This window comes from Thamnophis elegans, chromosome 16, assembly GCF_009769535.1.
Source record: "Thamnophis elegans isolate rThaEle1 chromosome 16, rThaEle1.pri, whole genome shotgun sequence".
In the NCBI taxonomy this organism is placed as follows: Eukaryota; Metazoa; Chordata; class Lepidosauria; order Squamata; family Colubridae; genus Thamnophis; species Thamnophis elegans.
Genome location: NC_045556.1, coordinates 39,046,893 through 39,060,499, shown reverse-complemented (window position 1 = coordinate 39,060,499; position 13,607 = coordinate 39,046,893). Strand labels below are relative to the sequence as shown.

General features: G+C 47.4%; 2 protein-coding genes across 17 annotated transcripts in view; one reads left to right on the top strand and one right to left on the bottom strand.

Annotated features, from left to right (window-relative positions):
- FNBP1 (formin binding protein 1) overlaps positions 1-12,550 on the top strand; it is a 66,745-nt gene extending 54,195 nt beyond the window's left edge. For 5 of the 15 annotated variants that reach the window (XM_032233453.1, XM_032233452.1, XM_032233446.1 and 2 more), the window contains 7 exons: positions 23-58; positions 2,177-2,286; positions 3,462-3,594; positions 4,878-5,002; positions 5,674-5,813; positions 6,623-6,781; positions 7,247-12,550. In XM_032233453.1, the coding sequence (XP_032089344.1) occupies positions 23-58; positions 2,177-2,286; positions 3,462-3,594; positions 4,878-5,002; positions 5,674-5,813; positions 6,623-6,781; positions 7,247-7,254 (711 nt within the window). In that variant the 3' untranslated portion in view covers positions 7,255-12,550. The remainder of the gene's footprint in view (positions 1-22; positions 59-2,176; positions 2,287-3,461; positions 3,595-4,877; positions 5,003-5,673; positions 5,814-6,622; positions 6,782-7,246) is intronic. The other 10 variants (XM_032233457.1, XM_032233455.1, XM_032233451.1 and 7 more) reach the window with 3 other exon arrangements.
- The window catches only part of USP20 (ubiquitin specific peptidase 20), a 64,626-nt gene that overhangs the window by 18,296 nt on the left and 32,723 nt on the right, over positions 1-13,607 (bottom strand). The gene's annotated exons all lie outside the window — the stretch shown is intronic.

Here is a 13,607-nt window from a genome sequence, read left to right as displayed (position 1 = left end):
CTTTTCTTTCGGCCTTTATCAGATAACTTTGAATATGCAAGTCTGGAATTTAATGGAGGTGATCCCATTTTGATGCTGCTAATGAACTACTAAGAATTAACTTGTAGTGTCTCAGTCTAATTAGAAGGCTTTAGAAAGCCTCGCGCGATGCAGGCTGCAAAAAAACAAAAAACGTAGATAATAGGCTTGTCATTCTGAACTGACAGACAGCCTTGAAACAGATTTAAAATAATTTAGTTTGGGTTAAAAATAGGCTTTTCTCCATCCACAGGTGGGGAGAAGAAAGAAAACAAAATGTTGAACTCAATAAACAACAGAGAAGAGTCTGGCCAATTCAGATCATAGAAGTCTTGTTAAAAAAAAAATGTTCCCCAGTTAAAAGAAAAATTTAGGATAGTAAGTTTTTGGAGTTCTTTGCCAATTGCAAGAATGTTGTGTTAGTTAAAGGTTTGCTTATCCTAGTTACAAATGGCAAAGGAATTGGCTATCCCAAATTTGGCAAGGTGGTGAAAATCACTGCAGGATGGGAAGTCTTGGTTAGGGAACTTAAACTCTTCTCTGAACAATATAAATCTAATAAATATCAATCTCATTTTGGACTCTACCCGGTGGAGAACTAAAAGATCCTCAGGAATATATACATTGATCATGATTGATTAAAAAAAATCTTTGCATCTCCTTCTCTGTCCTTCATTGAGTTCAACATCAATCACAATAACCGGGCTGTACAGAATGCGATTGCCATCTTGGTTATCCATTTCTCTTGGTTTGTTAGCCAGCTACGTTTTTCAGCCTCCCACGCAAGATTTCCTCAAACTAACGCTTTTTAATCCTTTCCCAGCAAATTTCAACCAAACCGTTTAAAAAGAATAACTCCATTTAATGCCAAAAAAACCTGGGGCTGGTGACAAGGGAGTTCGCTGGAGGCTCATCGTAGGTTCTAGCTCAAATAGGCTCACGGTGAACCAGTTGGTGGGCCGGGTGTGCAGCAGCCATCACAATCAGAAATCACACACACAAGTCACTGATTCAGCAGGAAAAAATACGGTAGCTCATTTCCTGCTTAATCTGGCCCTGATTGGCTTCCAAAGTTGACGGAGATTCGGCCTCTTTTTCAACTGCTGCAGCCATAAAAGGTCGTGTCTTCGCTACAGTTTGCATACCGTAGAGGGAGTCCTCGAATTAACGCCCGTTCGTTTAGTGACCGTTGGAAGTGGTCATTCATAGATTTTCCCAAAGCAGAGAGCCACATGTTTGGAACGGGGGGGGGGGGAGGAAATCAGAAGTTGGATAGCGCTTTTTCTGACAAATGGGATGAAGTTGGTTGCATAAATCTAATTAAAAGAAGCTTTTGTCAGATGCAGCTCCCTTCATCAATAACCAACCTATTTTCCCTCCCCATTTCTCTCCCAACCGCCTCCTAAATTAAACCTTAGATTAATCCAGCCCTCCTGTGCGTCTGATGAAGGGAGCTGTGGTTTTACAAAAGCTTTTGAGCCTTTTAATATAATTAGCTATTCACGGAGGGACGCGGTGGCTCAGTGGCTAAGACGCTGAACTTGTCGATCGGAAGGTCGGCAGTTTGGTGGTTCGAATCCCTAGTGCCGCGTAACGGAGTGAGCCCCCGTGACTTGTCCCAGCTTCTGCCAACCTAACAGTTCGAAATCACGTAGAAAATGCAAGTAGTAAAATAGGAGCCACCTTTGGTGGGAAGGGAGCAGCCTTCCGTGAGCCTTTGGCGTTGAGTCATGCAGCCACATGACCACGGAGGCGTATTCAGACAGCGCTGGCTCTTTGGCTTTGAAACGGAGATGAGCACCATTGCCCCCTAGAGTCAGGAACGACTAGCACTTATGTGCAAGGGGAACCTTTACCTTTACGTAGCTATTCACGAAAGATGCTTCCAGGTTTTTTTTCTAGTTTATTTTATTTTTTTGGAGAGATGTTTGTATCTTAGACTTAGAGAAGAGTGTGGGAACTCCCTGTGATTGGCTGTTCAACAGCCAATCCGCCGCCTTAAAAGGAATGCCTTTAAGTCAGCCAAGGCAACATCTTTTGATAACTAATTGGGTTAGAATATTGCTGTGCAGGCAGATAAAATTCTCACGCGTGATGGGATCGAGAGGTTTCACTTTTCATCTTTTTTTCTCCTTTTTCGCCTTCCTGAAAACCTCAGGGAGGAGGGCCGGAAGATTATAGCAACCTTCCCCCAGAGCAACGGAGAAAGAAACTCCAGCAAAAAGTGGATGAAATCAACAAGGATATTCAGAAAGAGCTGGATCAAAGGTAGATCAAACGATAGGGGGGAAAATGCGGGGACTATTCTAGAAAGAGCGCGGAGAAGAGCCACAAAGGAGATTGGGGTCTGGAGGCTAAAACATATGAAAAAAATGGCTGCAGGGAACCGTGGTTCTCTCTTGTCTAATGAAAAGGAGGACATGATGATAGCTTCTTCCAATATTTGAGGGGCTGCCATGAAGATGAGGGGGGCCAATCTATTCCCCAAAGCACCCGAAGGCAGGAGAAGAACCAACCTAGGAATGAGGAGAAGGTTTTTGGTTGCGAAAACAATTAATCAGTGGAACCCCAGAAGTTCTGACTGCTCCATTACTGGAGGTTTTTAAGATGAGATTGGACAGCCTTTTATTTGGAAAGGGATGATGTCAGCCTCTGCTTTGCTGCTGCTTCAGCTGCCATTGAAACGGGGGGAGGGGGGCATGGTATTTGGGAGGGGAATACTAATTGTGCTGGAGGAAGATTCTGGAGTTTCTGCTGCCCGTCTTGCTGCGCATGCGGAGGAGGTTTCCCGCCAAGGCCAATGGCACCGACATTCCATCTGGGTGATGCCTTTCGAAGTTGTCTCGCACCTGACACTTGGGAGAATTATGATTGGACTGTAACTGGGATGCCAAGGGGAGGGGAATGGGCTATTCTATATATCATTTGCTTTCGCGCCTAAATAATCAGTCTTCGCTTTGCTACGCTTCTGATCATTTATAATTAGTAAAGGTACACTTGATTCTATCAATGGAGTCTCGTGGTTTTCTTTCCTAATTGTGAAAGTGTGAACCTAAGTAGAAGACCTCCAAAGTCCCTTCCCACTCTTATGATCTGAGCAATGCTTCTCCACTCATGGATACCCCATCACCGGAGGTCCTGTAGCCAAAGTAAAGAATGCAGAATGCTTTTCCTGGTTCGGTGTTTGAAGAACAAATGCAAACGCCAGTTCCCAAACTAGTAAAATTTTATCTTCCAGCTCCCCCTTAATGGCAAAGGAACCTTTCTGCGGTTCATAAGATAATTATTGTTAGAAATAAAATAACAGTCTCTTTGGTCCTGGGGATGGACAGGCTGTAAAGGGGCAAAGACAGCTGCTATTCGCGCGCTGCAGCTCCTGAAAAGATGTTGAGAGTGGTTTCAAGCTCCTGGTTTGATGGTGGTTCTTCCCTCTTCCTTCTCAGAGAGGCCTTAACGAAAATGAAGGACGTCTACATCAAGAACCCCCAAATGGGGGACGCGGTTAGCGTGGACATCAAGTTAGCTGAACTTGCACAAAACTTGGAGAAGCTGAGGCTGGAAGTACAAAAATTTGAGGTAGGTGTTCTGACGGAGGCTCCCTGAGAGCATGAAGCCAATCCCTTGTCCCAGCAAAAGCCCCTTTTATTAATTGACTGTGAATTCTGCTCATTCACCGCCAGCAAAGTCTTTCAAGGGAGGATTTACGGTCACAGACCTTATCTGGCTTGGAGAGCTGCCAGGCCAAGATCTGCAGAACTTGGCAAGGAGCCTCGGAGGGTCACGAACCAATTAAGTGAACTAATGGTCTCCTGCAAACGCTTCTCCCCTTTGGCTCCTCTTTTACTTCCTCTGGGAGGGGCCATTCATCGTCCACCTGTGGCCTTACTCCCAGGTCGACCCCTGTTCTTTAGCTCTTCCCTTTGTCTGGCCACTCTGCGCATGCGCACACTGGGAACAGGCTCCAGCTGTTCCTCTGCCTCACTGATGTCTGACTCTGAAGGCAGCTGACAACTGTCAGACGGCCCTAGTCCCCCCTCTGCCTCCGACCCAGAGCCCTCATCATCAGAGCCTTTCCCAGACTCCAGGACTGGCCCAGGTTCCTCCCCAACCTCCTCACTGTCCGAAGCTGCTCCCAGCTCCACTGGATGCTGGCGGGGCCCAACAGTAGGGAGTTAACCAAGCACCAGTTTCTGCTCTGTTTCTCAACTTTAAGATGGGTGGACATGGATTCCCAGAATCCCCTAGCCATCCGGCTTTAAAATGGGTGTAGTTCTGCTCCCAGAATTCCCCAGGTGGAAAGCTTTAAGACGTGTGGATTTCAATTCCCAGAGTTGCCCAGCCAGCATGCTTGAAAATGTGTCACTGTAGAATTGTGGGAACAGAAGTCCTTACATTTTAAAACGGCTAAAGTTTAGAAATCTTGAGTTTAGGGAAGGCTTTCCAAGCAGATGCCACCCAGATGTGCTAGGGTGGCAAATTTCCTGTACAGTGGAATTCTGGGAACTGTAGTCTCTCAGCCCATTGAGTTGAGCATCATATCGAGGCACCGCTTGGTCAAATCCAGATGGTTTTTCCAAGATACTGAAGTCTCCCCTGTTAGCTTTGCAAGGTAGTCCAGAGAAGAGATCCAACTGTCGGATCACATTCACAGAACCTTGCAAGATTGAAAACTGTTCTCCTTTCCTTTCCTTTCCTTTCCTTTCCTTTCTTTTCCTGTTACTTCCGAGATGCTTCCCACGTCCCTTTTCCATCCCTGGGCTGAGATACTTTAATCTAGTCCACAGTTCTTCCTCCAGTCTCCCAAGGCCATTCCCACAGACCATTAAAAGTCCCTCGTTTTCCCTCCTTCTCTGCTTTAGGGCTGGTTAGCAGAGGTGGAAGGTCGGTTACCTGTCCGGACAGAGGTGATGCGCCGCCAGAGTGGAGCCTACGAGCCCCAGAGTAACACCTTGACCGTCACAAACTGCGTCCAGGATAGAGAGAGGTACAGTACCTGTACTGTGCTGGAGAACCCATGAAGGGCAAAGGCCTGGCGCCAGGCCCTCTCAGATGCCAGCCTTGCAACCTCAAAGCCCGCACAGTCCTCACCTACATGATTTCCGAAGCACCTTCCTCTCCTCCAGTTCTACCCCTACAGGAACAACCACCCTGAGAGGTAGGCTGAGCAGAGAGTGACTGGCCCAGAGTTCCCATGTCTGAGAGCCGATTTGAATCTGGCTCCCATCACAGGTTTAATCTCCGGTAATGGAGTGAGCTCCCATTCCTTGTCCCAGCTTCTGCCAACCTAGCAGTTCGAAAGCAGGTGAAAAACGCAGCCACGAGACCATAGAGACGTCTTCGGGCAGCGCCGGCTCTTCGGCTTTGAAACAGAGATAAGCACCGCCCCCTAGAGTCAGGAACAACTAGCATATATGTGCAAGGGGAACGTTTAGCTTAGTTTAAGGGGTGACACAATAGCAATTTTCTAGTCTTTGGGGGGCTGTCGCAGAGAAAAGGGGGTTGGCCTATTCTCCCAAGCCCCTGAGGGCAGAAGCTCACGGCAGAGACCCAGGTGGGGAGGCAGGCCGAGGGGCAGCCTCTCCTCCCTCCTCCTCTCCAGCCGACCCAAAAGATTGCTATAGGGTTAGGGTTCCTTTCTCCTTTTCCTGTCTTGAGCAGTCCCGATGGCGGTTACACAGAGGAACCCAGCCAGGAGAGTGAGATGAAAACGCCGACGACCGAATTTGACGATGAATTTGACGATGAGGAACCTCTGCCCACCATCGGCACCTGCAAGGCTCTCTACACCTTTGATGGTAAGGGGGGAACTCTCCAAACAGGAGCCAGAAGCTTCTGGTGAAAGATTCTTCCACGCCCTGGACTCACTTTACAAAAATATACAAGTGTTGTGGCCCGCCAGAGGAGAGTGGAGCTGGCAGCAGATTTGGAGAGTGAGGAGGTTGGGGAATTAAATGGACCAGTCCTGGAGTCTGGGGGAGGCTCTGATGATGAGGCCTCTGTGTCGGAGGCAGAGGGGGGGCCAGGGCCGTCTGACAGTTATCAGCTGCCTTCAGAGTCAGACCTCAGTGGGGCAGAAGAGCAGCTGGAGCCTCTTCCCAGTGTGCACATGCGCAGAGTGGCCAGACGAAGGGAAGAGCTAAGGAACAGGGGTCGACTTGGGAGGAAGGCCACAGGGGGACGATGAATGGCCCCTCCCAGAGGAAATAAAATAGGAGTGAAAGTGGAGTTTGCAGGAGACAAAATTAGTTCCCTTAATTGGTTCGTGACTCTCCGAGACTCCTTGCAAAGTTCTGCAGATCTCGGCCTGGCAGCTCTCCAAGCCAGAGAAGGTCTGTGACCGTAAATCCTCCCTTGAAAGACTTTGCTGGAGGTGAATGAGCGGAATCCACAGCCAATTAATAAAAGGGGTTTTTGTCAGGACAAGGATTTTGTTTCAGGCTCTTGGGGAGCCTCCATCAGAACAATAAGTGTTATTGCTATTGCCTGTAATTTTCTGCCCTCTTAGGCGCAGGACCAGCCTTGATGCCGAAGATGTGACTGAATTTAGAGGTGTATTTTTTTTTAAAATTGCCCATTCTAATCCCCTTCCCCTTCCCACTTGCAGGGCAGAACGAAGGAACCATTTCTGTAACGGAAGGAGAGACGCTGTACGTCATAGAGGAAGACAAAGGAGATGGGTGGACTCGCATCCGGAGAAACGAGGATGAGGAAGGCTACGTCCCCACTTCTTACGTCGAGGTCTTTTTGGAGAAGAATGCCAAAGGTAACACGGCTTATACCGGCAGTCCTCAACTTACGACCACAGTTAAGTCCAAAACTTCTATTGCTGAGAGATAGTTGTTGAGTTTTGCCACACTTTAAGACCTTCCTTGTCACCGTTGTTAAATGAATCACTGCAGTGGTTAAGTTAATCACGCAGTTGTTAAGTGAATCCGAGTTCTCCATTGACTCGGCTTGGCAGAAGGTCGCACAAGGGGATCACGCAACCCCAGCACACAGCAACCGTCGTAAGTACATGCCAGTTGCCAAGCCTCTGAGTTTTGACTGTGGTGGGGAAGCTGCAACAGTCCTAAGTGTGAAAAATGGTCATAAATCCCTTTTTTCCAGCGCTGCTGTAGCTTTGAATGGACACTAAATGAAGCGTTGCATGTCAAGGGCTGTCTGTACATTTATTTTTCTCCCGCTGATGTTGTTTGTATTTTATTTTGTTTTGTGTTTATTTTTTCAGATTCCTAAAGTAAAAAAAGAGGAAAAAAACACAAAGTCAGTTGCTGTCACAGGAGCCTCAGGACGAGCTGGGCACACCGGAGAAAGAAACGGCCGATTGGATTTTATGATTATTTTGAAACGTGTCCCGTTTTTTGAAAACCGCTTCTGGCGTTTGGAGAGCTTGGGACAAAAGGGAGGGGGAGTCAAGGCATTTTAAGTCCTTCAGTGGGGAGGAGAATTAAAGCCCCCCCCCCATCTGAAACGGTCCTTCAAGCTCATCCTTCATCGCTTCTTTACGTTCTCCTGCCTCCGAGCTTCTGGCACCAACGGATCCCTCTTGGCTTGGCTCAAGTGGTTTTCCACCACCGCTTACCGGATCCACACTGTGGGGTCCCCTCTCTTCTTCCACCAAGGAAGGGACGGGACGGAATCAGCGGATCAACGGTTACCCCTTCCTCCTCCCCCTCCTTTCTCCTGGCCCCTCAAACAGGTCTCCTGCACAGAAAACCGTCCGAATACCAAGCTATGAAACGGAGGGTCCTCGCCACGAGATAGAATTTACGATTTGCCACGCAGTCTGACATCATCAGTTCGGTCCACAGCTAATTTGCAGGTCTGAGATCCAAACAATTTTTGTTTTTAATCCATCAGATCTAACCACTGGGCTTTGACTAGGAAAGCCGGGTGGGCTTAGCCCCGTTTTATCGCTTGAGGAGAAAATGGAGGAGCCAATATGACTTTCCCATGGGGCTTAGAGCAGGAGATGGAAGTGTTGGCTGTTGGGAGCCCATAGGACGTCTTGGCCACATTGAGAAGATCCCCCGTTGGTTAGGCTGGCCAACCTTCCTTGAAGGACCTAGGTTGGAGAAGACTTTCCTTAGAAGTTGATCGAGGAGCTTCTGGTGCTGCTCTCTCCAGAAGGGAGAAGGCAAAAGACGTTCCCTCCCAGCTGGGTTGTGTTTGGTGTGACGGAGGGAGGTGGAGGTGGTGGCGGGAGGGCCTCCATTTCTCCCTTCACTCACTCCATCTGTCCATCACACCCAGATCCAGAGGAGGTTCATTGGAAGGAGAACGGGCTTCTATGGCAGAGTAGAGTCCTAGAAGATAGCTCTTGTGCCCATGGGTGGCCTTGAGATCACCCCAAAATTAGCCTGGCTGATTTGATGGGCGTTATGCCCAGGAGAACGCTTGGCTATTCAAGATGGGATTTGCATCATGCTAAGAACTGATGGTCTGGTTTGGTCCTGGGTTAGTGGAGAGCTCACCCAGCCATGGTTTGGTTGGCAACCTTAAACACTCAAAAGAGCCATTTGGATCCGTTACCCACAGAAAAGACCTGGAGCCACAAAACCCACCGGGGATCGAAAAGCTCAGTAAATCCTGTGCTGGCGCACATTGGTGGTTGTGACACCTATTTTGAGCCGCACCAGAGGGATGAAAACAGCCACATGCAGCTCCGGAGCCGCAGGTTGCTGACCCCTGGTTTAGTGCCAAGTATCTCCCTTACCAAAACATGTTGAAGTACAGTCTTAGCGTGATGCATAAATGAAGCTGTTAGAGCCCCAAGGTGTGCCTTGCCCCCAGGCCAAGCTACCCATGTGCAGAGACGCCCCGTTTTGGTCCTGGGTTCGAGCCGTTTCACAGCACCCGGAAACTTTGCAGAAAGCAGTTCGGAGGCCCTGGTTTGGGGCTGCTGTGGTGTCTATGGGCACCCGTGGTGTTCACCAGGACTTCAGTTCCACGCCTCACCTCTGCTAAAGCCCCGTGACTTGCAGGTAGGAATTCAGATTTCTCCTTCTAGGAAGTGCCTTCAGGTCCCCTTCATCCGACAGCCCTCTTACTAAGAATTAAGGAGATATTTTCTTTCCACTTCAGGAAGGGTCTGATCTGATGCAGAGTTCCTCCACCTCGCTGGCTTTAAAAACAGGTAGACTTCAACTCCCAGAATTCTCAAGCCAGCCCCAATTGTTGACGGATGGCTTTTGGGAGGCCTGGACAAGAGAACCAGACTGCTCCCAAGGCCTTCAGCCTTTCTGCCTGGTCTTGCCAACTGGGAGGCTCTGCTGGGCTGGCGAAGCTGGTTTGGCCTTGCTGAGCTTCCCGGGGATCTGGTTTTCCCATCTGCACGGCTTTTATTTCACGAATATTCTTTTAGCTGCCCGACATCTTTCATGCAAATCTCGATTTCTTCTTCCTTTCAGCCTGTTAGTTCCCTGCTCCGCCCTCTATGCATCGTCCAGGTCACTTTAATCTCCAGCCCGTTTAATCTCTCTCCTTGCCCCTTTAATTTATTAAATTGTTTTGCATGACGCCTTCTCAAAATCCACCCCTCCACCTTCTCTCGCAGGGCCCTCCTCATTTATTTATTTCAGCTTTTCCCAACCCCCATCCTGCTTGGGGATTGCTGCGTTGGGCAAGGGGTTGGACTAGAAGACCTCCAAGGTCCCTTCTCCAGCCCTTTGGTGCTACCATCCATCCCGGCCAAATTTTGCTGTGATTCCTGCCCTTCTCGGCTCTCGCCTGGCCTCAGTTTTTAATTCCGTTTTGTGAGCCATGCCATCACATCGAAGTTGCAGCTTTGGTCAGCGTCCCGAAAGACCAAAGGTCCTACTCCAAAACTGGAGCCTTGTAGCCGATTGGCCAAGAAAGGTTATTGCTGTGCTGAGTTCAAGAGACGGCCGGTTTTGAACTCGCCTCTTCTTGGAAGTCAGAAGGGAGCTGCGGTAGCCCCAGATTGCAGCTTCAACTACCTGTGGTTGCAACCCAGTTGGAAAGCCAAGGGGACCAAGAACACGGACGGTGAAACCTCATTTCTCCATCCAAAGAGGTGGAAATCAACAGGCGAGAATGGATTTTTTAAGGAATTTGGCGGGATTCCCTGTCTGCGTTGAAGAAGAAAACCTGAATCTTCCCGACGAGAAAGTTGTTAGCAGGGAAGTGAAGAGTTGGAAGCTGGAGCAGACATTGGAAACACCCTCCAGATGGGAGGCTTAACCATGAGTGGACAATTGATGTCCATCTGTGGATATAACTGCACCGTTATAACTCATCCTCGCACATCCTCACCATTAAAAATATCCTGGTGGAATAAAAGTTGCCTGCTACGAACCTCGCCAAGATGGGAACAAATCTAGGAACGGGCAGCTTGGATTTGCGGAGGATGGGGCGCCCACAAGCCCAGGAATCTAAATTGAGCCTCCACTCTTGGGAACAGTTTACCTGTGGGGATCAGAAATTGGTGGGGGGGGGGGGGGGAGGGAGGGTGAAGGCAGAGCCTTCTCTGGACTTTGGTCTACTGCAGCTCTCAATGTACTTAGGGTGGACATGGATATTCAGGGAGAGGGCATCCCCCCCCCAATTGTTACCCTGGTGGGCCAGGCAACCTCCCCCCCCCCACCTGCCCCAACCTCCCTGGAGCAGAAGGCAGTTTAGCCTTCCAGGTTTCCCACCTTGCAGGGAGAGTTTGAGGAAGCCCAAAGCAAAATAAAATAAAGTTGCAGCATGATTTGGCAACAGAGAGCTTCCTATTTGCCCTTCGATTTAGGAAACTCCCGGTTGGGCCGAGTTCTTGGAAATAAAATGACCTGAAAATTCTTCTTTCCCTGCAGCCCAGAAAGGCAGGGCATCTTTTGCACCTGGGGCTCTCCAAAATAAAGATCCCACTTTGGTTTTTAAAATTCCCAATTTTTTTTTCTTCTCCTTTCCCAAATCCAGCATCCTTAGAAAAGGGCCTCTCCCTGCTTTCTCTTTCGCCTTTTGAACAGTTTGGGGAACAAGTTCCCCTTTTCTCCCACCCAAAATAATTTTTTTAAAAAATGCTTCTTTGTAAAGCTTCATGTTTGGTGCATCACCGGATCTAAGATCTCGCTGGACCAATCCCTGATCAGGAACGTCCACATGGACAGATAAGATAGATAAACCCAACTTTGTTTCCCACAAACCAAGGTTGCAATTGAGCCATGGTTTCAATCTCCCTTTTTTTTTAAATCCAGGTGCTAAGACACCGCCAGACCGGTTATCGACTGTCCACCTTAACCTTTTTGCAAAGGTTGATAGGACATGGGTTTAATTTGGGAAAAAAAGAAAGGTGTGGATTTGTTGAAGACATAAAGGAAGGGAAAGTTATTCTTTTTTCAACCCTGGATTAGGAGCAAATGCCCCAAGAGATGTTTTGTTGGAAATGCTTATTTTGCATGCAACGGAAAACGGGGGAGAAAATGTTAAGGACGGAGAATTGTTATCTTAATTAATTTTGCCCTTGAGCCTTGGTGGCGCAGTTGTCAAGAGTGCATCACTGCAGGCTGTTTCTGCTGCCTGCCAGTTGCCTGAAATTGGGTAGACTGAATCTTACCAGACTCCCACCCTTCCGAGCAGTATATAAGTCTAAGTGCTATTGCTATTTTAATTCAATTATTTTTTGGGGGGTGCCTATTTTACAGGGGATTTTGCTTCCCAAGGCTCAGCCACCTTCCTCCTCCCCCAGGATGGCTGGGGGGAAAAATACTTAGGAAATCACGGTGCCAAAAAAGCTGCAGTTTTGAATCCCAACATGTGTTTTGACTTGGAAGGCTTGTTTTGAGATTGTTTTTTTTTAATTTCACCCTGGAAACCTTCGTACACATCACGTAATAAATTTTAAGAGAAATGTTTTTAAATTTTTTTTTCCAGATTCAGAATATTGTCCCTTGTCCCCGAGGGAGTAGAGACCCTATGTTAGAATATATTTGAAAAGTTTCATCTACGCTTAAAAAGTGTGCATGAAATTTTAACGTAGGGCCTTAGAGGTGTGAATTTGAAGTAGGTAAATAACACAACCAAGTTTCTAAAAGGTTTTTTTCCTCCTTGGTTAGGATCAGACTAAAAAGACGAGATTATCCTGGCCTCTCCACTCATCCGCTAACGCCCTTTCTTACCATCTGTAAATAAACGAGAGAGAAAAAAAAATATTTACTGAAAAACTGTGTTTTAATGCTGAGTATTTTTCAAAGGTTCTGCGTACTTCGCATCTCTCCTTCTCATGCTTGAAGTGTCAAAAAATGTAAAGAAGAAAAAAAAACCCGCCAAATTATATTTTAACATAAAACGTTAAGCACTTTTTTTTTGTTTTTTCCATTTTTTTTTTTAATGGTTTACTTCTGTGTGTTTAGGCACTGGATTCTTTTAATGTAGGTTTTTTGGTGGCGACTTAAATGTCTGTGCGTATGTATGATTTTCCTAGCTGAAAAAAACAAGGTGTAAAGAAAATCCGAGTTCTAGTGTTTCCGACTCATTTTATTTCTGGCGACAGAATTCAATCAAATAAAGTGCTTCCATTTGAAAGCGAGCGACGGCTTCGACTGTGATTGGTGCATGTTTGGTGTGGATTTACTTAGAAAAGAAAAGTAGAAAACTAAGTGCAGGGGGGGGGGAATAATGACAAACTTTGCACCTATATGCTTGCAACAGAATATAGGTGGCCCTTGACTTACGAGCAGAAATTCCATTGCTAAGAAAAGTGAGGATGAAGGGAATCATGGCTACTTCTACCTTCTTTTGCCATGACTGTTAAGCAAATCATTAGCAGTTCTTAAGTGAATCATGCTGTCTGTCATGGCTGCATTCTTCTCTTTCCTCTTTCTCATTTCTTTCCTTCCTTCTCCCTCCCTCCCCCTTTTCCATTCTCCCTTTCATTCCTTCTTCCCTCTTCCAATTCTCCCTTCTTTGCTTCTTCCCTTTCATTATTCCTCCCTCCTTCTCCCTTCCTCTTCTCATTCTCCCTTTCCTTTCCTCCCTCCCTTTATTATCCCTCCCTCCCACCTTCCTTCCTCTTCTCATTCTTTTTCCTTTCCTTGCTTCCTCCATCCCTCCTTCCTTCTCCCTTTCATTATCCCTCCCACGTTCCTTCTCCCTTTTCCTTTGCTTCCTTCCTCATTTCCTTCTCCCTTTCATTATCCCTCCCTCCCTCATTCTCCCTTTTCCTTTCCTTGCTACCTTCCTCCTTCCCACTCTTTCCTTCTCCCTTTCATTATCCCTCCCTCCCTCCTTCTCCCTCTCTTCATTCTCCCTTTCCCTTTTCTTGCTACCTTCCTCTCTTCCCCCCCTCCCCTTTCTCATTCTGAAGTTTTTAAAACAGCTTCTCTGATTTACACGGAGCGTGGAAAGCTGCAAGCTCATTTGGTCTACTGTATGTAATATGATCTTAAAGAATTTCCAGACTGGAGGAGGAGGGACAGAAAGGGAATCTGTTGTTAATCCATCAACCCCAACAGCAAGAGGCTCTTCTGCTAGTTCTCCCAGCCGATCCAGGACCCACTTGATCCTCTGCCTGGAGCAAAAAGATCCCGAAGCAGAAGAGATCACTTTTCATATCTCTCTTGTTGCAGGTAGGTGGGCTTTCCACC